Below are 27,740 nucleotides of genomic sequence, written 5' to 3' on the forward strand. Positions count from 1 at the left end.
ATTTGAGCAAGCTCTGGAAGATGGTGAAGGACACGGAAGCCTGGCATGCTGCAGTCCATGGTGTTGCAAACAGTTGGACACGACTGAGCGACTGAAAAACAACAATTTTATATTGGTGCTGATTAACATGTTGTGATAGGTTTCAGGTGGACAGCAGAGGAACTCAGCCAAACATATACATGCATCCATTCTGGCTGGGGACATTCTTGTTAGGACCATTCCTAAAAGCATGACATCATGGAATCCTGACCCTGGAAAGCAGGCGATGCCAGCCTCGGACCCCATCCACGAAGCCACACACCCGGGGGCTAAAGCACCCGACAGGTGAAGCCCTACTCGGTCCACTGCCCTAGAGCTGCTGATGGACGCCTGAGCTGGCAGAGTGCCGGCGCCCAAACGTCTGTCCCAAAGACTGGCGTTACCTGTGGCCTGAGGACCAGGCCAAGTCACCTGGCTTAGGGTAAGTCCGCATCTCCCGCGCGCAGCCCTTCTCTCTCCCCGCCCAGGCCCCACCCACCGTGCCCAGGCCCCGCCCCCTTCCCCGCCAGCCTATCGGAGAGACCGTCGCTCCGCGCGTTGGCCAATTGGGAGGCGGCCGGCTGGTCCCGCCCCACGGCGTGCGTTGGGTTGCACGGGGTCACGCCGGCAGCGAGCTAGTCTGGCGGCATGTGGCGCGGCGGCTGGAGGGCGCAGAACGCGGTCTGGAGGCTGAGCAGCGGGTGAGGGGGCGGGCCTGGGGGCCGGGAGCGAGGGGAAGGTGACGCGGGGAGGAGGCCGGGCGGCGGGGCTACCCCACCAGGGACCCCTCGCGCGGGGCTCCGGCTGTCAGAGCCCGGCCTCCAGCCGGGGTGCCCTCGCAGGCCGCGGTGCGAGGAAGGCAGAGCGGGCCCCGTGGTGACCTTCTTCCCGGAGGAGGGAGCCCCTGTCCGGTTACCGAGGCTGGGGAGCTGCGGCCAGCGAAGGCGGGGTGAAACCAGCCAGGACCCAGCGCGAACCGGTCGTCGGGCCTCCGAGGCGGAGACCCTCTGAAGTGGGCTGACACAAGCGACACGAGGGGCGGCGGGCAGGGCTCTCGCTGGGCGTTTGCTCCTTTCCCCGCGGTTGTGGTCGGGGTCTTGAGCGCCTTTGCGGCCTTGAGAGTGGGGCCTCCGGGGTAGAGGGCTGTTCGCTCTGGCGTGTCCGACTCCTCGCGGCCCCTAAACCGCAGCCCGCCGGGCTCCTCTACCCACGGGATTCTCCAGGCCCAACTGGGGTGGGTTGCCATGCCCTCCTCCAGGGGATCTTCCTCTCCCAGGGATCGAACCTGGCTCTTCTGCATTGGCAGGTGGATTTTTCCTTGTCTGAGGGAATTAAAAAGAATTAAAAACTTCGTGTTTAATGAGTGGATTTATGGGAAAAGAATGCATTTAGTTTCAAACCGAATCAGCATCATTCCTTTTGATTTTGTAAAATGTAACTTTTTACTTTCTTTTTTTCCTTTTTTTTTTTTTTCCATTTATTTTTATTAGTTGGAGGCTAATTACTTTACAATATTGTAGTGGTTTTTGCCATACATTGACATGAATCAGCCATGGATTTACATGTATTCCCCGTCCCGATCCCCCTCCCACCTCCCTCTCCACCAGATCTCTCTGGGTCTTCCCAGTGCACCAGCCCCGAGCTCTTGTCTCATGCATCCAACCTGGGCTGGTGATCTGTTTCACCCTTGATAATATACATGTTTTGATGCTGTTCTCTCGAAACATCCCACCCTCGCCTTCTCCCACAGAGTCCAAAAGTCTGTTCTGTACATCTGTAACTTTTTACTTTCTAAAGAAACATAAATTGTTTAGTTTCATGCTGATTCAGAGAATTATTTTATGGTGGAGTTTAGCTGCTGTTTGCCCAGGGTAGGAAACAGGGGTGTCTGTCTTTGGGCTGTCTTTACTGGGTATTTGGGTTAAACTCTTCTATCCCATAATTCTAGAATTGGCTAAATCCAGGACAGAAATGTTGGTTGTTTATAGAATAGACCCATACTATTGCATGATGTTGAATGAGTCAGTGTTTTCAGCGCATACTTTCTATAAAGAATATTACTTTCTATAAAGAATATTTTTGTGAGATTTAATGTTAATGTAGAAAATACTATAAATTGTGTCCCTGTTACCCAGGTTAAGCTTACCCTTTACCCATCTTAACTCTCCCTCTCTCTTAAATGAAATTGCTCTTCTGGTTTACAGAAGTAACTTTGCTTTCTTCTGTATTTTTACCATCCCTGTATAGTCTTGCAGTACGGTGTTACCTGGTTGGATGGCATCTTTTTTGCTTCAGCATCATGTGCCCACATCTTTGATACATGCAGTTGTCGTCCATTCATTCTTAAGGCTAAGTTTATCAACTGAATAGTTCAGTTTATCTGTTCTCTGTTACTGGACATTTGGGCTGCTGGCTTTGGGGCCCTTGGGAATGGTGTACATGTTGTTGTGTGTTCGTGCAGCAGGAAGTGAGTACAGGTCACAGGGCACATACGTTGAGGGGAATGAACTGCTCATCTAATAAGGACAGGGCTGTTCTGAAGTCTTCCTTCAGTGTGCACACCCAGTGGCCATGTGAGCCCCTGACAACACTAGATTGTTAATTCTCACTAATTTGGCAGGTGTGGGATGAAACTTTATTGTAGTCTGAGCTCGTTGGGATACCGTGATCTTGACATGATAATTGTATTTTTTCCCCAGAATCAAGGGAAATTGGTGACATGATTGTATTACAGTTACTTATGGACATGTAGAAATAAAAGGTTTTCATCATTAAGTGTTTGATATTACAAGGCTTAGGTGAGTTGAGATACAATTGAAAGGACTTAAATGGAAACTGATTTTCTGAAATGTGTTTAGAAGATGCAGGTTTTCATTTTTCTTAGAATTCTTTGTCACATGGCAGTGTTTTTGTTATGTTGCTGAATTATGTTAGCCAGTCTTCCAGCAGATCATCTGACTCCTTTCCTTTAATGTAACAGTGCCCACCTCGGAGCCTGGAGGTGGGGGAGCACCAAGGCCTGTGAGCGAGCACTGCAGTACCGCGTTGGAGAGAGGATCCACGGCTTCACCGTTAGCCAGGTGGGCCTGGGGGTCCTCCTGTGTCAGCTCAGAGCAGAGATGTGGTGGGTGGGCTTGTTCATCTGTGTCCCCAGCCCGCCCCCCGCCCCCAGCTTCCTTCAGTTTCACAGCAGATGCTCAAAGGAGCAGAGTTTGCAAGTGAAAGGGTTTCCTGACTCTCAGATGAAAGCAGACCCCTTAACCCCTTCCCAGAGTGCCTGAGGCCTCACTTCTTTGCAGAGCTTAGGGAGCAAATAAACACAGTTTTGTTTCTGCATTGCTGATGACCTGTGTTAAGACTGAAGGCCCCACATCTACTCAGGTCAAGTTCCTACCATCAACCAAGTTTGCTCCAAAGTTGGGCAAAATCTTTCTGGTTTTGAGCTATTTGGGTTTCAGGATTATACAAAAGAGATTGTGTGGGCCTATAGGTACTTAGTTTATGTTAAAATATCTTGTTTTGTTTGGCTTAAACTTTTTTTTTTTTCTTTAATGCTGTAATTGACAACGATGTACATGATACAGTTGACTGGATGTTGGTTTCACACTGTACTTTACACTAATAAAAACAGGCAGGCAGCTCACAGTCGGAAGGACTTGGGTGTGCAACAGGAAGATGCAGGAGGGTCTGCTGGGCACAAGCAGGGTGGGGATGGATTTGTGGAGAAGTAAAGGAGAGCCACCATCTGTCTCCAGGAACAGGGACAGGGCATATTCAGGGCAGGGTCTCTGAACCACTTAAAGGGATTCATGGTTGTGGGGCCCCTAAAGAAGTCTCAAGAGACTTGGGATTTCTGTATAGTTCTGGTTAATAATACCTTCTTCAGAGGCATGATTCTTTTCCTGTATGTTTCAAGTTTTGTGGAAACTTAGTTCATAATAAACCATGGTCCTTTTTGAGAAACAATTACTGTGAGAGCCGTTTGTGAGGTAAACTGGTTTTATTTTATTTTATTTTTACTTTTAATTAACTTATTTTTGGCTGCACTGGATTTTTGCTGCTGTGTATGGGCTTTCTCCTGCCAATGCAGGTTGGACTTGAGAGACGCCGGTTCGATCCCTGGGTTGGTAAGATCCCCTGGAGGAGGGCACAGCAACCCACTCCAGTATTCTCCCTATCCCATGGATAGGGAGCCCGGCAGGCTGCAGTTCATGGAGTTGCAAAGAGTCGGACACGACTGAAGCGACTTAGCACACATGCATGGGCATTCTCTAGTTGTGGCGAGCATGGGCTACTCTAGTTGAAATGTGCAGGCTTCTTATTTTGGTGGCTTCTCGTTGCAGAGGACGGGCTGAGGGTACGAGGGCTTCAGTTGTTGCAGCACTCAGACTCAGTGGTTGTGGCTTCCAGGCTTTAGAGCACAGGCTTCAGTAGTTGTGTCACATGCCCTTAGTTGCCATGTGGAATCTGAACCAGGGATCGAACCCATGTCCCCTTTCTTGGCAGGCAGGTTCTAAACCACAGGACCACTAGGGAAGTCCAGAGGTAGACTGGTTTTAAATATTAGGTTGGTGCAAACATAATTGCAGTTTTGGACCATGAAATTTAAATCATTATAACTAGGCTCAAATACATCTTTATATATTAAAATAGGAACCATTACAATAAGCACATTTTTGCCAACAAGACATAAGTTTGTTTATTCCTGTCACATAAAAATCCATGCTTCAGGATTCAGTGAACTCTTGGGAAGCATTTTCTGCATCCTGTTGGTTGTGGAAGCATTTTCCTTGCGAAAGATTTGTCGAGATGCTTGAAGAAGTGGTTATCAGTTGGCGAGAGGTCGGGTGAGTATGACATAAGAGGCAGAACTTTGTAGCCCAGTGCGTTCAACTTTTGAAACACTGGTTGTGCACCTTGCGGTCAGGCATTGTGACAGAGAAGAATTGGGCTTTCTGTTGACCACTGCCTGCTGCAGGCGTTTCAGTTTTCAGTGCATCTCATTGATTTGCTGAGCTTGCTTCTCAGATATCATGATTTTGCTGGGATTCAGAAAGCTGTAGTGGGTCAGACGCACAGCAGACCACCAAGCAATGACCATGACCTTTTTTGGTGCAAGTTTGGCTTTGGGAAGTGCTTTGGAGTTTCTTATCCATCCAACCACTGAACTGGTTGTCATAAAATCCACTTTTCGTCACATGTCGCAATCTGATTGAGAAATGATTCGTCATGTGGACTAAAAGAAGAGGACACTTCAAGGATTTTTTTTTTGATTTGCAGTCAGCTCATGAGGCACCCACTTATCAAGGTTTTTCACTTTTCTGATTTGCTTCAAGTGCTTAATGACTATAGAATGGTCAGCGTTGAGTTCTTTGGCAACTTCTTGTGTAGTTGTAGAAGGATCAGCTTCGATGATTGCTCTCAGTTGGTCATTGTCAACTTCCAGTGACTGGCCACTATGCTCCTCATCTTCAAGGCTCTCATCTCCTTTGCAAAACTTCTTCAGCCTCCACTGCACTGTGTACATTCACTGGCGGTTCCTGGGCCAGATGCATTGTTGATGTTGTGAGTTGTCTTGTCTGCTTTATGCCCATTTTGAATTAGAATAAGAAAATCGCTCAGATTTGCTTTTTGTCTAACATCATTTTCATAGTCTAAATATAAAATACACAGTAAGTAATAAGTCATTAGCAAAAAACATGAAGCAAGAAATGCACATTAAAATGATGTATGATATAGCCGCATTTAAGACTGTGTTCTAATAACAAGTGGTGAAGTTCGACATTGCAAAACCGCAATTATTTTTGCACCAACCTAATAACACTGATCCCATCTGACAGAAGTACAGTTGTGAACTATGAGGTGTAAACAGTTTCATTGCTGTAACTTACGTGGGCATCAGTAGGCCACTTGAAGCACATAGTTTTTGTAGCAGGGCCCCCAGAGCAGGCTGAGGACAGCAGAACTTTCACCTCTGCCCTGCTAGGAAGTTGCATCAGTAAAGACAGGTCCCTGTCACACCCAGTGGTGGTCATGGTGACAAGGTGCTGAGGTTACAGGCAGGGCCTTGACACAGTTGCTTCAGTACCAAGGACAGTGGAAGTTACTCAGTGCTCACAGACAAGACCTCCCCCAGGGGGTGAGGAAGAGTTTGCTGTTTTTAAATAATAGAGTAGTTCTTTTCATTTATTTGACTGTCCTGAGTCTGCCTTGCATGGGCTTTCTCTATTTGTGTTGAGCAGGGCTCCTCTTCATTGTGGTGCGTTCCAGGCGAGTCCACTCTCTTCAAGGGCAGCCCGGTGGAACACAAGGGGTCTGACTCCAGGCTCTGTGATCTTGGCAAATTGTCCCGTTAGCCCCAGGCTCAGTTTTCATCTGTAAGTGGGGTGGGATACCTCCCTCCCGGGGTCGCCTGTGGCACACTCAAGAGATGCTAGCAGACAGTGGGTGCTCAGGAGAGATGGTGGTGCTGTCCTCAGCCCCAGGTCTTGCCTTCCTGGTCTGTGGACTCTGGACTTGGAGGTTCCCGCCAGGTCCTCCAGGTCCCACAGACGCAGCATCCCCGTGCTGCATGCCTTTCCAGCCAAGTCGCGCTCCCCCATTTCCTCATTGTTTCAGGTGACACCTGTCCCTGAGCTGTCTCTGACAGCCGTGAAGCTCAGCCATGATGGCACGGGAGCACAGTACTTGCACCTGGCCCGCGAGGATGGAAACAACTTGTTCAGGTGTGTGTGCATCCTGGGCTCACGGTCTGGATGCTCTGCAAGGGCGTCTGCCGCACCTGCAGCGGTTCAGCAGGAATGGAGAAGAGGGACATCTCCCCCTCGGCTCCCGCGGGTCAGGCAGGGACGCGGCTGGCCTGTACCCTGAGGGGCTCTGACCGTGCGGCTATGTCCCCAGTGTGCAGTTCCGCACCACCCCCACCGACAGCAGCGGCGCCCCCCACATCCTGGAGCACACGGTCCTGTGCGGCTCTCAGAGGTACCCCTGCCGAGACCCCTTCTTCAAGATGCTGAACCGGTCGCTGTCCACATTCATGAACGCCTTCACGGGTGAGACGTGGGCCCGGCCAGAGCTGCCTGGTCTCAGTTGCGGGGGTGGCAGTCCTGAGGCTGGGGTCGAGTTTCCAATTTCTGTTTGGAGGCCGTTGTTGCGTAATCCCTTAGGAAAACCACACTGGGGTTGATTATAAAACCTGAGATTTTAGGGAAAATGCATCTGAATTTTTTCTGGAAAAGGTGACGGCTGTTTTCTTTGGAGAATAATGCCGTAAAGGTCGGTTAGCAGGGCTGGTGTCTGGGTTGTGGCTGCAGGAAGCAGGGGGTATGGGCTGGTGGCAGCACCCTGTGGGTAATCCCACCCCCCGCCCTGCAGCGGTTGCTACTGTCTCTGTGCCTCTGACAGCGTGGACCTGCTGTGAGGCTGAAACAGACAGTGCTGGCGTGAACCTGGGGAAACCGCTGTGTTTAAAACCTTCCTCTTCTTTGTGTCTAGCTAGCGATTACACCCTGTACCCATTTTCCACACAAAACCCCAAGGACTTCCAGAACCTCCTGTCTGTGTATTTGGACGCAGCCTTTTTTCCATGCTTGCGGGAACTGGACTTCTGGTATGTAGAGATTGGTTCATTGATCTTTAGTTCAGCGGTAGAGTCACTGCCACCATTTAATCGTCTGTCACTCTTCAGGCAGGAAGGATGGCGACTAGAACATGAGGACCCGAATGACCCCCAGACGCCCTTGGTCTTTAAAGGCGTCGTCTTCAATGAAATGAAGGGAGCATTTGTGAGTGTTTCCCTCTCTCGTGCTGTGTTAAATTATCCTACTGTATAAAATGTTGGAGTAGAAACAGTCTTTGCAGATGGCTGGCATCTTGTTATGTCACTTAATATCCTCACTGTGAGAACCTGCATTAGCGTGGACAGTGCAGTGAGCTGGCACCGCTGGGCGATGAGCTGGACGGCAGTTCTCAGCGGGGGTGTGGGGACCATCGTGACCTCTGGTCTTTGGGGCTTGGCCAGATGAAAATCGTGTTGCTGACAATCCTGGGACCTTGGTTTTCCGCTCTTTCCTGCCCCGGTGTAGGGTGGGTTCACAGATAACAATGTCTCTCAAGTTACGGTAAAGACGACCACACGCAGTGAATGTTGTAGGAAGGCAGGTAACAGGGAGTTTTTGTTTCCCGACACTGTACTCTGGAATTCAAGTGTGCTATAGCACCATGTCTAAAAAAACAATGTAGACATCTTAATTAGCATTTCGTGGCTGAAAGGAGCATCTGGGTGGGTACTTGGGGGTGTCAGCAGGGGGACTCCCAGGACGCGGCTACTTTGTTGAATCATGTGAACAGTGTGTGTGCTGGTTTTCACATACATGTGTATTTTTACTTGAAGACAGATAACGAGAGGATATTCTCACAGCACCTTCAGAACCGCCTGCTTCCTGACCACACATACTCGGTGGTCTCCGGAGGGGACCCCCTGTGCATCCCTGACCTCACGTGGGAGCAGCTCAGACAGTTCCATGCCATGCACTACCACCCCAGCAACGCCAGGTGATGCAGCCTGGGAAGCCTGATGCAGGGTTGCTTTCCCCCAGTGTCCTGCTTCTCTTGAGTTGGGCTTGGGAGGCTTCCTTCACGACCACGGGCAGTGGACGGGAGCCTGCTGTGTGTGGACGCGCCCTCAGACCCACAAGGCGAGGCCCCTGCCTGCCGCCTCTGCAGCTCAGCCTTAGGCTGATGGTATAACAGGAGGCCATGGTTTAGGGCTGATGCAGTCCTGGAGAGGTGCCCCCAGAGAGAGAGCTGTGTCATTCAATCTCTGATCAATTACCGTTTCAGGTATGATTGGTAATAAAACGCTGACAGTTTGCAAGGACTTTCCTGGTGGCTCAGTGGTAAAGAATCCTCCTGCAGTGCGGGAGATATGGGTTTGTTCCCTGGGTCAGGAAGACCCCCTGAATAAGGAAATGGCAACCCACTCCAGTATGCTTTCTTGGGAAATCCCATGGATAGAGGAGCCCACAGTGGATAGGCGGGCTACAGTCCATGGGGTTGCAAAGAGTCAGACATGACTTAGTGACTAAACAGCAGTAGTTTACAAATACTTTAAGCAATCATGTAAAGTTATTTGGAAAACTGTTTTAAGTGTAAAATTTAAAAAAATTAATTATGAAAACTCCTAATCATTCAGGAGAGTGTAGGGAGTAGATCAGTGAACCCTATGTGCTCAGCCTGTAACTTCGTCCTCTGGGTGTGTACATAGACACGTGTAGACACACATAGACACGTAGACATGTGTATAAACAGGCAACTAGACATGTATAGATACACACAGACATGTATACATGTATAGACATACACGGATACACATAGATGTTTACAAGGATGTTCTCTTACATGAGATAACACCGTTTTCACATTTAACAGAATAAATGATTGAATAAAACCACCTATGCCTTAACCGACATTGATTTCCAGTTGTCCCTGAGATGTTTGATCAGTCAAGGCCCACAGGCAGCCTTTCCTTGCTGTGTCCCTTAAGCACCCTTTCTGGTGGGATGGTGCCCCCTCATGGACCATAATGACCTCGTGGAAATATTTTCATATGTGTATATATTTAAGACCATGTGATCACCAGATGAAATTTAAAAATGTTTTAGTGCTCAAATTGTCCTCATGGTGGCCTCAGGAAGTTCTTTGACAGTCATCCTTGACATCTTCAGTGACTTCTGATTTCTGCCTTGGCCCCAAAGGCAGGCCTCCTCCTGCTCCAGACCCGTGTTTCCTCCAGAGGTTCTGGGGCTGAACCAGCTGGGTGTGCGGGGACCAGTGTGCACAGCTCGGTGCTCCTCACTGCTGGCTTCACACTTTCTCAGCTCTGAGAGGGAGGCTGATGGGATCTCTAGAATACTAGCTCCCAGGCCCTTAATCGTAGCTCAGACTGTGTTCTGCTAAAAAGATGAGTTATGCACTATGTTCTTCACCCCAGTGAGTAACGTGTTGTCCTAAAAACATGGGTGATCTGAGATTTGTGACCCAGATTTGACATTTGTGACATTTTAAATTTTGTTGTTAGTCTTAGATGGATTATTCTGGTGCTGTAGCTTAGATTTTAAGTATTTTAAGGTGTAGTTTATTTGGTTTTTGTAACACATTTATAGTAGATTCAAAATTAAGAGCAGTTTTTGCCCGATCTTATTTAATTAATCCTTTTTATACAATCTGTGCTTTGTTTGAACCACATTTTGAGAAAAGAGCAGAAGTCTCTCTATTCAGTGTTGTGGTTAAACAAGCGTTCCTGTGTGAAGTTGACATCAGCATAGGGACTGGCGTGTTCTGGCTATTAGATCCTGCACACCCTCTGGTTCAGTCAAAGCCTGATGTAGACTAAGGTGTTCTCTCAAATTTCAGGTTCTTCACTTATGGTAACTTTCCACTGGAGCAGCATCTGAAGCAAATTCACGAAGAGGCCCTGAGTAAATTTCAGAGAATTGAGCCACGGACGTCAGTGCCAGCCCAGAAGCCCTGGGATGAGCCGGTGAGAGCTGGGTCCGAGTCACGGATCAGCAGGCCTGTGAGCATGTGACATGCAGGTTGGGTGCGTGTTCCTAGGGTTTCCAGCGCCGCGGGCCTGCCGTGGGTGTGAGGGTTCTCCGGCCGGAAGAGTAGTGATCTGTCCGGAAGCACAGTTGCCCTGATGAGAAGCACAGGGGATGTCCTGTACGTCGGGTGCCCTTGCCCATCTGCATCCGTTGACGCACGCCTGTGCCCTTGCAGAGGGAGTTCCAGATCACATGCGCCCCGGACTCGCTGGCTGAGGGCCCGTCAGGGCAGACGACCATCAGCGTCAGCTTCCTCCTGCCTGAGTGAGTGTGTGAGGATCACGCTGCCCACCCTGTGGGGATGCGCCCCTGGGAGCACGTGGGTGGCGGCATTTGGGCCTCCAGTGGTATTATTAGATGTGGGGTGTCTTTAACAGCGTCGGGACGGTTTGGGTTTAGTATTGGGGTCACAGTGCCTCTGCATGTGAGAAGAGCCCTGTGAACTCTGACCTTGAGAAGCTTTGTTCACACAAGACTGACCCCAGCAGCCTGGCCTGAGGGGTGTGGGCAGGGAGGGCTCCTGCCACGCTGTCACGGTCTGCTGATGGTGTGAGACCCCTGAGGTCCCACAGTGTAAGAGCTTTGCAAGTCAAGAAATGCTCTTTTGCCCACATAACTATTAAAATAGAGGTTGAAATGTAAGAATTTCTAGTAGAATTTCAGCTGTTTTGGAAAATAAAAGTGTTTATTGTGGTTTTAGTTTTTTTCCCAGTTATTATAGTTTTATTTTTTTTCCCAATTATTTTTATTAGTTAGAGGCTAATTACAACATTGTAGTGGTTTTTGCCATAGATTGACATTTTAGTAGTTTTGAAAACATTTCCACAGGCCAACCATTTCCCTCTCTTCCACCCTCTTTATAAATCAAGCATCACCGACACGTTTGAAGCCTTCACGCTGAGTCTTCTGTCTTCACTCCTGATCAGTGGCCCCAACGCCCCCTTCTACAAAGCCCTCATTGAATCCGGACTTGGCACTGACTTCTCCCCTGACGTTGGGTGCGTGTCACTGTCAGATCAGATCATTACTGAGCAGTGAGGGGCCTTCTGACACCTAATAGTGTCTGGACACATTTTGGGCTGGTCCCTGCAGGGCAGGGGTTACTGGCCGCTCGTGGAGCGGGGAAGGAGGGGTCACTGGTGTAGGCAGCTCCACACCCCGTGGTTAGGGGAGGGCCCTCTTCCTGCCCCAGCTATGCTTCCAGCACAAGCTCTGGATATCCCCTGCAGTGGGCAATTGGCAAAAAAACCCCAACAAGGTAACTCTTCCAAGAATGGCATGCTGCTGCCTGCTTGAAAAGTCAGGCCCTTAGAAGTCCTTGGAAACCATAGCATTTGGTAACACTCTCTAGATTTGTTCTGCTCTGGAATTTTAATTGTGGTGGTTTTTGGAAAAACTAAAAGGACATGTGAACCATCGTATCTGAGCAGCGGGTACCTGAGGAGCTGCCCTCCTGGTTTCTCCTGGCCGAGTCCGGTAGAGGCTCTGATCTCAGTGAAGCGTCTCCTCAACCAGCGATGGAGGGGCGTGCAGATTCTGATGCGTCACTTGCTTTCGTACCAGGTACAATGGCTGCACGCGGGAGGCCTACTTCAGCGTGGGCCTGCAGGGCATCGCAGAGAAGGACGTCCAGACGGTCCGGGACATCGTGGACCGGACGCTAGATGACGTCATCGAGTATGTGCAGCATCTGCAGGACTGGGCTGGGTCCTCACTCCCAAACACAGGCTCACATCACACGCACTCCTCCATGGCAGCTGTTTGGATGTCACCTTTGTGGCCTTGTTGTTCAGACATATGGATTTTTCAGCGTCTTGAGTTCTTGATGTTTCTGTAGGAAAGGATTTGAAGAGGATCGCATTGAAGCGTTACTTCATAAAATTGAAATACAGATGAAACACCAGTCTGTCAGCTTTGGACTCACCCTGACGTCTGTGCGTATTTTTAAACTCCTCAGTCTCTCTTTTTTGTTAGTTCGTGGTTTTTTAAAATTTATTTATTTTTGGCTGTGCTGGGTCTTCATTGCCGTGCGGGCTTTTCTCTAGTTGTGGTGTGCAGGCTTCTCATTGTGGTCGCTTCTCTTGTTGCAGAGCACGGGCTCTAGGCACTTGGGCTTCAGTAGCTACAGCATGTGGCTCAGTAATTGTGAGGCTCAGGCTTAGTTGCTTCACGGCATGTGGGATCCTCCCTGATCGTGGATCAAACCTGTGTCTCCTGCATTGGCAGGCAGATTCTTAGCCGCTGAGTCACCAGGGAAGCCCAGTTAGCGGTTCTTGAAAATCCAGATTGTTATTCACAGCAACTTTCATTAGAACCGGGGAAGTTACGGTGTTTGGATCTGATATAAAATTACTGTTAATTTAGTTTTGTAATACATTGTTCGTGTTTTTATTTGCTTCTTTAGCTTTCTGATGTCTTATTTTTTAATAGATTTAGAGAGTGCTTTAAATGGATAGGGATTTATCATGACTTCATAATTATGTTTTCCATAAAGTAGTTTTTAAATCTGTGCTTTCTAATTTGTTAGGGGGAAAAAAATCATGAGTTTAGTTCTTTTAGCCAAAAAATGATTTAATTTTCTTCATGAGCAGTCATCTGTGGTATTTTTAAGTCTAGAAGCTGAGTCCTGATGAAAAGGCAGGCTTGGATGTTTGCTGGGCAGACACAGGGTTTGCAGGTCACTGTGGCTCGTTGTGACTCCCCTACCTGCCCCCCAATAGTACATTGCTTCCTGCTGGAACCACGACGGGGACCCCATAGAGCTCCTGAAGCTCGGAAGTCAGGTGGCTCAGTTCCGAAAGTGCCTGGAGGAAAATCCAAGGTTTTTGCAAGAAAAAGTAAAACAGTATTTTAAGGTAAGAAAGTTGAGAATTTATGTCTGTAATTCTGAAGTTGAATTTTATAATAATGAAGGGAACATTAGAAATATACTCTGAGTTGTATAAGTTGATTTTTGACAATAGGGGATTTAATTTTTTAATTGTTGATTGAAAATGTAAATGGTCATATTAGCTTTAAAAATTGTGTTTTCCAGATATTCATGCAGGTGGGTTTTTGTGTATGAATGTGTCGGGGGTTGTTTAATGGAGCATCTGCCTGTATTGCTTTGGTGAGGAGGGCGCTTCTTGGCTTGCGGGATATTGGCTCCCCGACCATGGATTGAACCTGGACCCCAGGGGGTCGCCCTGTATGTTTGTTCTGTTTTGCTAATAGATTGTATAGAACGTGAGAAGAGTGGCCCAAATGTGTGAATGTTCTGGTTATTTTTACCAAGGACTCTTCGGTCCTCATTTGTCTCCACAGACTTGTGGGCTTTTGTGCTTTGTGTGTGTTCCCTGGTGGACCGTCACTGATGGAGGGGAATGTCATCTCCCCCGTTGCCCTGGGCGGATGAGGGTAGGGAGGACTGTCCTGCGGTGATGAGGTTGTGGTCCTGGGCACCCGTGCTGGGAGTGGGGCCCATGCTGTGGCCGTTCGTCCTGCATCTCTGATCACAAGCCATTTTGCACACGGTGCTTGATGTGCTGTGGTCCTCCCGCTCTGTGGTGTCGCACTTGAGCTTTCTGTGGGCGTGTGTGTCTAGTGGCTGCAGTAAGTCAAGGGGCCCAGTGTCACCTGAGTCATGTTAGATGTCTTCATGGTTTATAAAATACTGAGTGGAGAGTTTAGTTTTGGTTTGAGAAGTTAGTAGTATGATGAAGACTTGGTAAAAAAATTATTTTATTCTGTTATCTTCAACTTAGACTAAAGCCAAAGGTTTATTATGGTATTAAAAGGTGCAGGTGGTTTCTTTGTACAACCAAGGTGTAAAGGCACCATTCAATGTCTATGCGTTTGTAGTTAAGACATGGGAACTACAGTGACTATGCTCCAGATGGTAAGAGCTTGGCATGTAGACCACATGGTCCTTGCAGAGCAGGTGGCCTCAAGGATTGCTTGTGGCTCCCGGGCTCTGCGTGCACAGCCTCGTGTCATCACCGTGAGAAATGGGAAAACAGAACTATGGGGCTAAGTGCACCCTGCTGGAGGCCGGCTCAATGCTGGCTTCCATAAGACCTTGTTTTTAATTGACTTTTCTCTTGCTCTGGTTGTTGCAGAATAATCAGCACAAGCTGACTTTATCCATGAAACCAGACGACAGGTATTCCGAGAAGCAAGCACAGATGGAAACAGAAAAACTGCAGCAAAAGATCACTTCTCTTTCCCCGGAAGACAAGCAGCAGATCTATGAGAAAGGTCAGGTCTGGCAGCTGCCCCGCCCTCACCCAGCCCCACTGAGCTTCCAGCACTAAGGAGGCAGCTGGTTTCAGCCAGCAGGTCTCTGTTGGCTGCCTGTAGAGTTCTGTGTTAACCCCAGCAAGACTGACCTTCTCCTCAGAAACTACACTCTGTGATTCAGCAGGAGAGGCCAGAGTTCTGGGAGAGAGGTGGCTTCACAGGGTTTATGCATTTATATACTTCACAGACGCCTTCTCCTTACCGAGGCTGCATAGGCCACTGGGTGCGTGCTGCGTGGCAGTCTGCAGCTGACTGCATACGGGTCGTGGGGACGGAGTGCGCTGTGGGCTCAGGGTGGCAGGTCTCGGGGGGATGCAAGCCTTGCATTCTTCACGGAGCCCCCATGGGTGCCTGTGGTGCAGGCGCTGTGAACACAGAAATGGGTCTGTGGTTTCTTAAGTGGTAAACCTGTACCGCCTGTGAAGCCCAGCGGTCCTACTCCTGAGCGTTCACCCAAGAGAAGTGAAAGCGTCTGTCCACACGGGACTTGACATGCCCCACATGTGTCCACACAGAGAGGTAATTGAGATGTCCACATGGTGGGATTCTGCTCAGCCATATTGAGGCCAGAACACTGGGACATGCCGGGTCCGTGAGTCTCACAGGCCGTGAGCCCAGAGCAGGTGGGGCTGCCTTCTGGGGCGGTGACATCTGCCGTTGATGGTGGTGTGCTACTCACGTTGTGCGTTTGTCAGAGCCACTGGGTTCTGTACGGCAGTTGCAGGTTGTAGCATATGACGTTTACATATGTACACAGTACACAGGAATACATACACATCCGCCCTCCCCCCCACCCCTGAGAAGTTGGCTGGGATTACACGAAGAATGTATCAGGCAGGTCGGCAGGTGGAGTTGACTCTAGCATGACTTGATCGTGCTGAGTTTGAGGTGATTTGATTTTGTAAAGACAGGGTTAATGTCGATGTGTAACCTGTTTAATCTCTGAATTCTTTACATATGCAGAGAGTTACCTTAAGCTCTTCCATAAATTTGTTCTTAATTAAAGTGTAAATGAAGCATAGTTGATTTACCATGTTGTATTAGTTTCTGGTGTACAGCAGAGTGGTTCTGTTTCTTTTTCAGATTCTTTTCCATTGTAGTTTATCACAGACTATTGAATGCAGTTCCCTGTGCTATTACAGTAGGTCCTTGTTGGTTGTGTACTTTAGTGTGTATATGTTCATTACAATCTGTTAACTTATCCCTCCCCACCTCCCTTTGCCCTTTGGTAACCATAAGCTTCGGAGAAGGCAATGGCACCCCACTCCACTACTCTTGCCTGGAAAATTCCATGGACGGAGGAGCCTGGTGGGTTGCGGTCCATGGGGTCGCTAAGAGTCGGACACGACTGAGTGACTTCACTTTCACTTTTCACTTTCATGCATTGGAGAAGGAAATGGCAACCCACTCCAGTGTTCTTGCCTGGAGAATCCCAGGGATGGGGGAGCCTGGCGGGCTGCCGTCTATGGGGTCGCACAGAGTCGGACACGACTAAAGTGATTTAGCAGCAGCAGCAACCATAAGTTTATTATTTTTCAAAGTAATTTTATTTATTTTTGACTGTGCTGGATCTTCATCGCTGCGAGGGCTTTTCTCCAGCTGCAGCAAGTGGGGGCTGCTCTCTAGTTGTGCTCAGACTTCTCATTGTGGTGGCATCTCCTGTTGCAGAGCATGGGCTCTGGGGTGCATGGACTTAGTCGTTGCGACACTCAAGCACTGGAGCACAGGCTCAGTTGCTCTGTGGCATGTGGGATCTTCCCTCATCAGGGATCAAACCCATGTATTCTGCATTGGCAGGTGGACTCTTTACCACTGAGCCACCAGGAAAGCTGCCTAATTTTTTTTTTAACTGAGGAGTAACTGACATAACATCATATTAGTTCCAGATGTATAACATAATGATTTGATGTATTTATATGTTGTGAGATGATTACCACAGTTCGTCCAGTTAATCTCTATTGTTGTTGCTCAGTCGTCTCCAGCTCTTTGCGAGTCCATAAACTGCAGCACACCAGGCTTCCCTGTCCCTCACCACCTCCCTGAGTTTGCCCAAGTTCATGTTCATTGAATTGGTGATGCCATCCAACCATCTCCTCATCTTCTGCCTCCTCCTTCTGCCTTCAGTGTTTCCCAGCATCAGGGTCTTTTCCACTGAGTTGGCTCTTCACATCAGGAGGCCAAACTATTGGAGCTTCAGCTTCAACATCAGTCCTTCCAATGAATATTCAGGACTGATCTCCTTTAGGATTGATTGGTTGGATCTCCTTGCATTCCAAGGGACTCTCAAGAATCGTCTTCAACACCACAGTTCAAAAGCATCAATTCTTCAGTGCTCAGCCTTCTTTATGGTTCAACTCTCACATCCATATGTGACTACTGGAAAAACCATAGATTTGACTATACGGACCTTTGTTGGCATAGTGATGTTTTTTGCTTTTTAATACACTGTCTAGGTTTATCATAGCTTTCTTTCCAAGAAGCAATCCTCTTCTAATTTCTTGGCTGCAGTCACCATCCACAGTGATTTTGGAGCCCAAGAAGAGGAAATCTGTCACTGTTTCCACCTTTTCCCCTTCTATTTGCCATGAAGTGATGGGACCAGATGCCATGATCTTGGATTTTTTTTAATATTGAGTTTTAAGGCAGCTTTTTCACTCTACTCTTGCACCCTCAATCAAGAGGCCTTTAGCTCCTCTTCCCTTTCTGCCATTAGAGTGGTATCATCTGCATATCTGAGGTTGTTGATATTTCTTCGAGCAGTCTTGATTCCAGCTTGTGCCTCATCCAGTCTGGCACTAGGCATGATGTATTCTGCATAGAAGTTAAATAAACAGGGTGATGATATACAGTCTTGTCATGCTTGTTTCTCAATTTTGAACCAGTCATTTGTTCCATATAAGGTTCTAACTGTTGCTTCTTGACCTGCATACAGGTTTCTTAGGAGACAGGTTAGGTGGTCTAGTATTCATATCTCTTTAAGAGTTTTCCAGTTTTTTATGATACACACAGTCAAAGGCTGTGGATGGGTGGATGGTGGGAGAAATGGATTAAAGGGGTCAAAGGTACCCCTCAATGAAACAGAAGTAGATGTTTTTCTGGAATTCCCTTGGTCTCTCTATGATCCAGCGAATGCTAGCAATTTGATCTGTGGTTCCTCTGCCTTTTCTAAACTAGCTTGAACGTCTGAAAGTTCTCGGTTCATGTAGTGCTGAAGCCTAGCTTGAAGGATTTTGAGCATAACTTTACTATCATGGGAAGTGAGTGCAATTGTCTAGTAGTTGGAACATTCTTCAGTACTATCCTTCTTGGAAACTGGGTTGAAAATTGACCTTTTCAAGTCCTGTGGCCACTGCTGGGTTTTCCAAATTTGCTGGCATATTGAGTGCAGCACTTTTATAAGCATCATCTTTTAGGATTTGAAACAGTTCAACTGGAATTCCATCACCTCCAATAGCTTTGTTTGTAGTGATACTTCTAAGGCCCACTTGACTTTGCATTCCAGGATGTCTGGCTCTGGGTGAGCGATCACACCATTGTGGTTATCCGGGTCATGAAGATCTTCTTTTGTACAGTTCTTCTGTGTTTTGTTTCCACCTCTTCTTGATCTCTTCTGCTTCTACTAGTTCTTTACCGTTTCTGTCCTTTATTGTGGGCACAATGATAGACACACAGTAATCTCTATTATCATACTTAGAATTCTTGTGATGAGAACTTTTAAATTCCCTTAGCAATTTTCAAATCTAAATTCAGTATTATTAGCTTCAGTAACCATACCATACATGACGTGCCTGGAACTTATAGCTGCAGGCTTGTAGCTCTGACCCCTTTCATCCATTTCTCTCACCACCCACCCCTGACAGCCACAGTCTGTTCTCTGTTTATATGAGCTTGCTTTTTTGTGTTTTTATTGTTTAGATTCCACATATCAGTGAGATCATAGATATTTGTCTGACTTACTTCACTGAGTGTAATACTCTCAATCTTCATCCACATTGTTGCAAATGAAAATTTTTCCTTCTGTCTTATGACTGAGTGTGGTATTCTGAGGTGTGTGGTGTGGAGTGGTGTGGTGGTGTGTGTGTGTGTGCATTTTGACCCATTCATCATCGGTGGGCATTTAGGTTGTCGTTTCCACATCCTAACTATTGTAAATAGTGCTGTGCTGCCATGGACACGGGGGTGTGTGTCTCCTTTGCAGTTAGTGTTTTATTTTCTTCAGATAACCAGGAGCAGGGTTGCTGGGCCATATGGTAGTTCTGGTTTTACTACTTTGAGGAGCCCCCACACTGTTTCCCGTAGTGGCTGCACCAGGCCCCATTTCCGCACACAGTACACAAGGGTCCCTTTCCTCTACAGACTCACCAGCAGTTGCTGCAGCTCTTGTCTGCCCTTCTGACAGCTGTGAGGTGACGGCTCGTGCATTTTGATTTGCATGTCCCTGGTGAGTGGTTTTGGGCATCTTTTCCTGTTGGCCATCTTTGTCTTTGGAAAAATGCCTGTTCAGTCCTCAGCCCATTTTTAATTGGATGGTTTTTGCTACTGAGTTCTTTGGATATTTTGGATATCTTACCAGGTAACATTAGATTTGCAAATACTTTCCTGCTGTGTAGGCAGCCCCTTCATATTGACAGAGTGTCCTTTGCTGTCAGGTTTTTAGTTTGATGTGGTCCATCCATTTTCCAAGCTGTTTGTGGCACAGAAGGTAATTCCACACCCAAGCACAGAGACGTGTGTTCCCTGAGTTATCAGGAGCCTGGCCTGGCCGTGGGGGTGTCTTGTGTTAAGAAAACTTGTATGTTCCAGCCCATGTCTGCCTGTGGAGGGATGGTGGCCCTGGTTACAGGATCACGGCAAAGTGGTCTGGAGACATAGGATACAGCCTAGTGCATTTACCATTGCATCAGGCCAGTAAGTCTTGAGTGTGGACTCAGTGCAAAGAATCTGTGAATTGGGGTCCAGTCTGCAGATAAGTACCAGTGAGAAGTGGGAATGGGAGGTTAGTTTGTTGGAAAAGTCAGTCTTCCAGTTTGGGGCTTGCGTTGTGTGTACCGTGTGCAGGGGCATGGCTGGGCCGCCGGGGCCTGTGATGGAGCAGGTGATGGCGGCCTCTGCCCTGTGCTCTCCAGGACAGAGGGCGCAAGGGGGCTTTCTCAGGATTCAAGGACATGTCTGAGGCACAGCGGTTGGGATGCTCCACTTGATGGAGGAAACGGCCGGGTAGGGGCCTTGAAGGTGTGGGGGCTCCAAGAAGTACGTGGAGCTGGCTCCCTTTGCCTGCGTGGGGCCAGGTGGGGACCCGGTACTGGAGACTCAGGGTGGGGGTGAGGTGACCCAGGCTGACAGGACTTCACCCTGTGACACCCCCTCCCCATGGGCTGCCTGGTCTGAGCAGGGACTCAAGGAGAGGGTGTCCGTCCGTCCCCTATCACCCCTCCATCACATCAGTGTAAGATCGGGCCCTGAAAGTGTGTTCACCTATTTCTTAATTTGTGAACTTTATGTGATCACACAGCATATTGCCAAGATGAGTGAAAATGAAATACAAGTAAACGAGTACAGAGTTAGTGCACTTCAACCCACAAGCTCAGTCTGTGGTATAAAATGGGGGTGGGAACTGCTTGCACAAACTCCCCTCCCCAGCAAACCTATCCTCTGAAACCACTGAGGGTGGGCTGGGGAGACGACTGCTGCTGGGTGCTGACTGTGCTGCTGCCTCTGGTTCTGGCAACCTCCGACCCCAGCGTTGCGGGGCTCCCTGCACCCAGGGGAGACTACAGAAACTCATGGACAGGAGAGGGACTGAGCAGGGCCTTCTAAGGGCCGGCCTGGATGCTCACTGCCACTCCCCCTCCCATAGGTTTGGAACTACAGGCTCAGCAGAGTCAACCTCCAGACGTGTCGTGTCTGCCAGCGCTCAGGGTGTCGGACATCGAGCCCCGCATCCCGGTCACGGAGCTGGAGGTGGTGCAGGCAGGTCAGTGGCGGGTCCTGGTGTTCCTGAGAGGAGAGCCACTGGTAGACGTCCTCAGAGGACATCTGAGTCCCCGTTTCTAGCCCTGGGTCTGGCAGTGCTGAGCACCCTGCTTCTGGGTTCTACCATGTATGTTCACATGGCTCTCAAGGGCACGGTGTCCTCCGGGCCCCTCCGCCCTCTCCACAGCCCAGTCGGGCAGGGGTCCAGAGGCCCACAGCGCTGGGTGTTGCCTTGTGGGATGCAGAGGGGTCGCTGCTGCTCCCCGTTGCTTGCTTCCCCTGGACGCAGGGCCCTCGCCCATGGTGCTGGTGCTGCTCCCCGTGGCCGTTACACGACAGCCCCTCCTGCCAGAGCAGGTCTGACCCCAGCGCTGGCCTTCATGGTGCCCATGTCTAGTCAGAGTTCTGGCTGTGCACTAGCACCCCTGACTCACGATGTGTCTGTTGTTATTCGTGTGTGAGTGTTGGCAAAGCCCCTCCTCTGGCCCAGGCTTCTGGGAAGCTGGGTCAGCGTCCCCCTCAGGTCTGGTTTATCAGTGAAGTTCATTGAGTCAGTGTCGTGATTCATCATCAGTAGTGCCCAGCTCCACTGCAGGTCAGGCACTGCGCTCAGGATGTGAAAATGAGAACACAGGGTAGTGCCCGAGGGGTCTGGGGGGTGAGTGGCATGTGGGGTGGGCGGGGTGAGGTTATGTGGGCGTGTGTTGTGGGAGGGGCCGCCAGCATCCCCCCATGCCCAGGATTTGAATGCAAGCGGCGGTGCTGGACCGCAGGTGGTCAGACACCCCAAGAGTGTCCCTGCTCTGCTCTTGTTCCTCACAAAGCAACTTAAGACTTCCAGGTTTTGCCATGACAAAAGTATAGCAGGGAAAGTTGTCTGAATGATGTACAGCCAATGAATAGCATTTTTTTGCTAATAAAAAATTTAAAACTCCATCCTTGAAAAGCTTTAGCGTTTTAAAAATATTACATGATGGTTACATGGTTAAAACTTTGCTGGTAAGAATATGAAGAAGTACCCCTGTTCCCACAGCTGGGGACACGCCGGTCCAGTATTGCGCACAGCCCACCAACGGCGTGGTCTACTTCAGAGCCTTCTGCAGCCTCAACGCCCTGCCAGTGGAGCTGCGGCCCTACGTGCCGCTCTTCTGCAGCGTCCTCACCAAGTAAGGGGCTGGATGGGGCGGATGTGCACCTCTAGAGCTCGGCACGTCCTCCCTGGTTACTCGGGGGTGTTCACTCTGTGTCCTGTTTCAGGGAATCAGTGTCACCTGTCAGTGAGTGGTTTTATTTTTCAAATCTCGTAGTGTTGTTACAGAAAGGTGGGTGATGTATTTGTTGAGAATTCTCTTTCTGGACATCATACTTTCTTACTATAATGTAGTACATTAAAATACATTTATAAACCATGAACATAATACACAGCTATCTCAATTAAATTCTTTTTAAGATGATGAAGAGAATAATGCTTCTCATCACAAGCTTTAAGCTTTAAACGTGACATGTAGGGCTGGGGTCACCTGCAGAACCTGTCCACTGCTCCCCGCCCTTCATTAGTACGGCCCGCTCCCGCCGCCTGCCTTCCATGGCAGAGGGTTCCCGGAGAGCCCAGTCGTCACCTTGACTTCAGTTAGTTATTCATTTACTTGGGACAGTTAGTTATTGCACTCAGGGCAGTGATGAGGGTGTTCCCTCCCAAGGTGTCATCCATGTTGAAGTGACTTCTTGAGAGTACAGAGAAGCTTTTTTTCAGGTCCCCCACCCCCAAGACTGCCTGTACCTGAGGGGCTACAGAGCTTGGGGTTGGGGAGCCCGGCTGCTGGGCAGGCATTGCTGTGGGCGGGGAGCCCAGTCGGGGGACTCCCTGCCCAGAGGACCCTCTGCCCTGTGACTCCACGCTCTTCCTGCACAGGCTGGGCTGCGGCAGCCTTGACTACCGGGAGCTGGCCCAGCAGGTGGAGCTGAAGACAGGTGGCCTGGCTGCCGCCCCCCAGGTGCTCCCCGACGACTCACACCTCAACACCTATGAGCAGGTGACTGTTTTCCTTGGGTGTAGGCTGGCGGGGGTTGGTTTTCCCTGTGTCTTTTTTTCTTTTTCAGAAGGTCAGAATTCTTTCTTCCCTCCTGGTTTAGGGTGTGCTCTTCTCCTCTTTCTGCCTCGATAGAAACCTAGCAGACATGATGCATCTGTGGAGTGAGATACTGAACAAGTAAGTGTTTGCAAAGACATGACCTCAGACATACCAGAGACCCAGTCCTGTGAGCACTTTGCCCTGTTGTGATTGGTTGCAGGCCTGGTCCTGTGGTCGCTGGTGGAGTCTCGACACTTTCCTCCCCTGAGAACTTGCCCTCGGCAGGTTTCCCACTGGGGAAGGGGGCATGGCTGGGTCCCAGGGCTCATCATGGCTTTCTCCGCTGCAGCCCCCGCCTTGAGGAGGAGGAGCACTTCCGTGTGCTGGTGAGGATGGCCGCGCAGGAGCTGTCCAATGGGGTCCCTGACTCGGGCCACCTCTATGCGTCCATCAGGGCAGGCAGGACGCTGGCACCTGCAGGGGACCTGCAGGAGACCTTCGGGGGGATGGACCAGGTGAGATTGCTCAGGCTGGCTGGCTCTCCAGGGCTCTTAACAGATTGGCCACCATGAACTGGCCAGGTTTCGGAGCTGGGGGGGGGCGGAAAATGTTCTCTCTCACCTTATTTTCTCAAGCCCACAGCTCCCTGCCCTCGAGCTGGGCAAGTGTGAATCCCACGCGTGCACAGAACCACACACACAGCCCCGTGTCCCTGTGTCAGGACGTCTGGTCAGGCTCTCTCTGTGGGCTCTCTGACTCAGGTGCTGCTGATGAAGAGAATTGCGGAGATGACTGACCTGCAGCCCGTCCTGGGGAAGCTCTTGCGTATCTGGAAACACTTGCTGAGCTGTGACAGCCTGAGGTAGGGCCACGCTGGCCTCCAAGCTGCGCTTACCTCCTTGTTGCTGAGTGTGGTGTGGAGAGGCTTTTCAGAGGGAGCGCTTGCGGGTGGCCACAGCATGCATCTTAGAGCCCAGGTCTTCTCAGTGTTTGTCAGACGCTTTTTTATGATAGTGTCTGATTCAGTGGAGGTTGGAGGAACCACAGAGAAATGTTTTCTGAGAGGGTGGAGAACTACCACCATCCTCTGACTACTTAACAGTGCTACTTGAATGAAGGTTTATCCTTCTCTGGACAGTGTGTGTTCTGAGACCATGGCCTTGAAGGTACTATGGGCGGGTCTGTTCTCTGCACCTCCTGTCCTCAGGGACACAGAGCTCTGAGCCGGCGGAGAGCAGGGTCAGGCTTTTCCATACCCGGAAAGCATTTGGTGAAAGAAGACGGCTATGATGTTTGGCTTTTGGTTTATTCGGCTTTTGTTTGTACATTTACATGTATATGTTTTTACAGTTTGGTAATCTTTTCACAGTAATGGTTCTGTGCACACGCTGTTTTAAACAGATGTTCTGTGAACGCGACTGCCCAGCAGATGTCGCAGGCGGCAGGCGCGGTGGAGGCCTTCCTGAGGAGCCTCAGCCGGAGTGAGAAGCAGCAGAGGCCCGTGTGCCCGCACGTGGTAGAGGTGAGGCTGGGGGCCCGCCCTGCGGTCCAAGACAAGGGGACTTCTGCTCCCTGAGCTTCACGATGGAAGAATACTCGGGCCGCAGAGCCTATCCTGCCTGGACCCTAAGCGTCCAGGCTGTTTCCAGAATGTACCTAACTTGCTCACGTGCATTTCAGGGTTTACTCATTTCTCTGGGAAATGTTTCACTTCCAGAAACCTGCACCCAAGGCATCCAGCAGGAGCTGCCCAGTCATAAGGAGGCTGGTGACGGTGAGTCCCTTCCTCTTGCACCCTGCCCCCTTTGCCGCCCCTTCCATGGCCAGCCTGTCTGAGACCACCAGGTGCTGTCTGTGTCTGTGTCTGTGTCTCTGTTCAAACATCACTGCTGTATCAGGATCACATCACCTCCCACCCCACCCCCCACCCCCTCACCGATGACCCCAGGAAAGGCAAAGGCGCTTTATCCCAGGAAAGTGACCAGACGGGGCCACATGCTCAGGGCCCTGGAAGGGAGTGGGGTGAGGTGACCCAGGGGGTCTGGGTGGGCTGGGATGTGTCACCTCCACCCTGCAGAGGTTGTGTGGGGGCAAGGTTGGCAGTGCTGTTGTGTGTGGATGGGGTTGCTGCTGCTGCCCAGGGCATCATGGTCAGGGCTCTGGGTCCTCAAGGGTCTTGGCCACACGGTACTGACACAGCCTGGCCTCTGCCCCAGGACCCCACCTTCGAGCCCTGCCAGATGAAGACGCACTTCCTGCTCCCGTTCCCTGTGAACTACGTTGCCGAGTGCATCAGGACCGCCCCATATGCAGCCCCAGACCACGCCAGGTGCGTGGGGCTGGGCCCTCAGGAGCAGGACTGTGTGTGGCTCTGTTGAGTAGCAAGATGTGGGTTTAGAAACAGATAGGAACCACTTTCCCTGGGTGTGGGGACTTAACTTCCCGTACATCACAGAAATAGAAGTTCCTGAAAAAAGATTTGTGGATGGGTGGATTCCTTACCCCCCCTCCCCACCCTCTGTCCCTGCCAGGGAGCAGAGCTGTCTGTGGGCCCCCACCTCTCCCAGGAGCTCAGGCTAACCTTCCACACGCGCCCCCTGCCATAGAGAAGACCCAGGGCGGGGCGGCGCACTGTCATTGCTCACGGTGGACGTCGTGGGGACGCAGGGGCCTGGCAGACTCTCCCTGTTGGAGCATGTTTTCTAAGGGAGGGTCACACTCATGGTGGAGGCCATGCACCTAAGATGCCCGAGTACTGCGGCAGGGCAGGAGGGAGTAGGCCCGCCCCGTCCCTCCCGTCACCCAGGCCTCACCTTGCTCACATTTTTCTTGCCCTCATGGATCACGCTGTTATGTTCATTCCTGCCCTGACAGCTGTGCTGTTGTTACTGTGCATCTTTTTATCTTTTCAGCCTCAAGATCCTGGCACGGTTGATGACTGCTAAATTCTTACACACGGAAATTCGAGAAAAAGGTGGAGCTTATGGCGGAGGCGCCCGGCTCAGCTATGGCGGGATGTTCGCACTGTACTCGTACAGGTGAATCTGAGCGCGCTACGCACAGGGCCAGCTTCAGAAAGACATTCCCCTGTTCTCACCACACCAGCAGTGGGGACAGAAAATCCTGGGAACCCTGGGCCTGAAACGGCTCTGGGGTTGGAGACCAGGGTACGTGGGAGACAACCTGGACACTCTCGGGGCCGGGCTGGGTCCCCAGGGCCACAGACTCTCCTGCCCGCTCACGTCTCCATCCTATTGGCCCCGCTGCCCCAGGGCAGGACTGACACCTCCGAAGCAGGGGCTTCCCTCTGCTCCTCACGGGCTGGACGTGGTTGTAGTCGTGCAGGGGCTATGGGTCTCCAGAGGGTCAGAAACAAGGCATTCTTCACAGATGCTCTGGGGACCACATGCCTGTGTGAGTGAGGACCTTGGAGGATTCTGTGTTCAGGGAGGATGCCCGAGATCGGCCTCCACAGGGGCCATTGTTACGTCTTGGGTGTCTGACGTGTGTCTTCTTTTCCCTCTGGCCAGCCCCTGTCCTGGTGGCAGAGGTATAGTTAGCAGGGTGACAGGCTGGGTCTCCAGGAACAGCGTTGGTGGCTTGTGCGGCCACTCGTCAGTGTCCAGAGCACTGGGCCGTCTGTACCATGTGAAAACAGCCTCTGATGACCCCAAAGTGTGGACCAATGCGTCATACTTGGTTGTCCCTTGTTGGTAAACGTCAGTGTCTGACCCCTCGGGTCTCCAGGGATCCACGTTCCACGGAAACACTGCAGTCCTTCATGAAGGCCATCGACTGGGCCAAGGCCGGGAGGTTCACCCAGCAAGACATCGACGAGGCAAAGCTCTCGGTCTTCTCTGCTGTGGATGCTCCAGTGGCACCTTCAGATAAAGGTGCGTAGTGTAGCAGACACACTGGGAGCCACGGTGCTTGAGCTCATCCTCTCAAAATTGTGCTTCCCCCTTTGCCCAACGTTTCAGCCGAGTCAGGAGGAGTGGACATGAGGGGCAGTGCTGAGACCTGTGGTGGCAGCGGGGCGTGAAAGCCGGGAGGGGCTGCGTGTCCCAACAACCACCCCATCCCATCCCCTGTACTCGCTCTCAGGCCTGGACCACTTCCTGTATGGCCTCTCAGACGAGATGAAGCAGGTACACCGTGAGCAGCTCTTCGCCGTCTGCCATGAAGACCTGGTCAACGTGAGCAACAGGTGAGTGGGAGCCGGGTGCTTAGTGTCCAGTCCCTGTGACCCCATGGCACCTGAGTGACCGCTCCCCCCCTGCCTCCAGGTACCTGGACGCCGGGAGAAGCACACACGGCGTGGCTCTGTTCGGGCCAGACAACGCGAGCATCGCTAAGGACCCGTCGTGGGTCATAAGACAGCGGTGACTAGACAACGTGAGCATCGCCAAGCAGCTGTCGTGGTCATCAGACAGCGGTGACCCTGCCTCCTGATGCTGAGTGCCTTGCTTTCCTCAGCTTTTAAGTTATTTTTTTAACAAAACTCTTGATCATGTGTATGTATTATTTATATATCAAATATATATGATCGTATATACATGATATCATTTGATATCATTCTTAAAATTTTGCCTAAGGTCTTGTCTGGCAAGTCAAATGAAAACTCTTCTGTCTTGAAGAAGGAAATCGTGATCACGAAGAAATTAACGGAAATCATCACTCACCAAATGCCAGAGACAGAGAGAGTATATAGTCTGAGGCTTTCTTAAGCTTTAAGTACTGTTTTACCTTACTGTCCTAGTGCATGCCTTTTAAAATTAAAAGGTAACTCTGATCT

General features: G+C 50.2%; 1 protein-coding gene across 3 annotated transcripts; it reads left to right on the forward strand.

Annotated features, from left to right (window-relative positions):
- Positions 1-618: 618 nt before the first annotated feature.
- On the forward strand, positions 619-27,737 carry PITRM1 (pitrilysin metallopeptidase 1). 3 transcript variants are annotated; one of them, XM_043882874.1, is made up of 28 exons: positions 622-719; positions 2,999-3,098; positions 6,637-6,743; positions 6,919-7,070; positions 7,513-7,627; positions 7,706-7,802; positions 8,411-8,571; positions 10,432-10,558; positions 10,798-10,886; positions 11,492-11,620; positions 12,186-12,299; positions 12,460-12,556; positions 13,343-13,477; positions 14,720-14,858; positions 20,758-20,874; positions 21,907-22,039; positions 22,786-22,906; positions 23,007-23,083; positions 23,295-23,460; positions 23,707-23,807; positions 24,347-24,467; positions 24,663-24,719; positions 25,162-25,274; positions 25,858-25,983; positions 26,693-26,838; positions 27,050-27,152; positions 27,232-27,340; positions 27,541-27,737. In XM_043882874.1, exons 1-27 carry the CDS (start codon positions 667-669, stop codon positions 27,329-27,331), a joined length of 3,096 nt encoding a protein of 1,031 aa, XP_043738809.1. In that variant the 5' UTR covers positions 622-666; the 3' UTR covers positions 27,332-27,340; positions 27,541-27,737. The 3 variants fall into 3 exon arrangements, with proteins under 3 accessions (XP_043738810.1, XP_043738809.1, XP_043738808.1); XM_043882873.1 differs by having other exon boundaries at positions 27,232-27,737; XM_043882875.1 differs by lacking the exon at positions 2,999-3,098 and having other exon boundaries at positions 619-719; positions 27,232-27,737.
- The last annotated feature ends 3 nt before the right edge of the window (positions 27,738-27,740 follow it).

This window comes from Cervus elaphus, chromosome 23 (assembly GCF_910594005.1).
Source record: "Cervus elaphus chromosome 23, mCerEla1.1, whole genome shotgun sequence".
NCBI lineage: Eukaryota > Metazoa > Chordata > Mammalia > Artiodactyla > Cervidae > Cervus > Cervus elaphus.

Coding starts and splice junctions, on each gene's coding strand:
- PITRM1 (XM_043882873.1), top strand. CDS start 667: ATGTGGCGCGGCGGCTGGAGGGCGCAGAACGCGGTCTGGAGGCTGAGC. Junction 8,572..10,431: donor TACCACCCCAGCAACGCCAG/GTGATGCAGCCT, acceptor CTCAAATTTCAG/GTTCTTCACTTATGGTAACT. Junction 11,621..12,185: donor GACTTCTCCCCTGACGTTGG/GTGCGTGTCACT, acceptor CTTTCGTACCAG/GTACAATGGCTGCACGCGGG.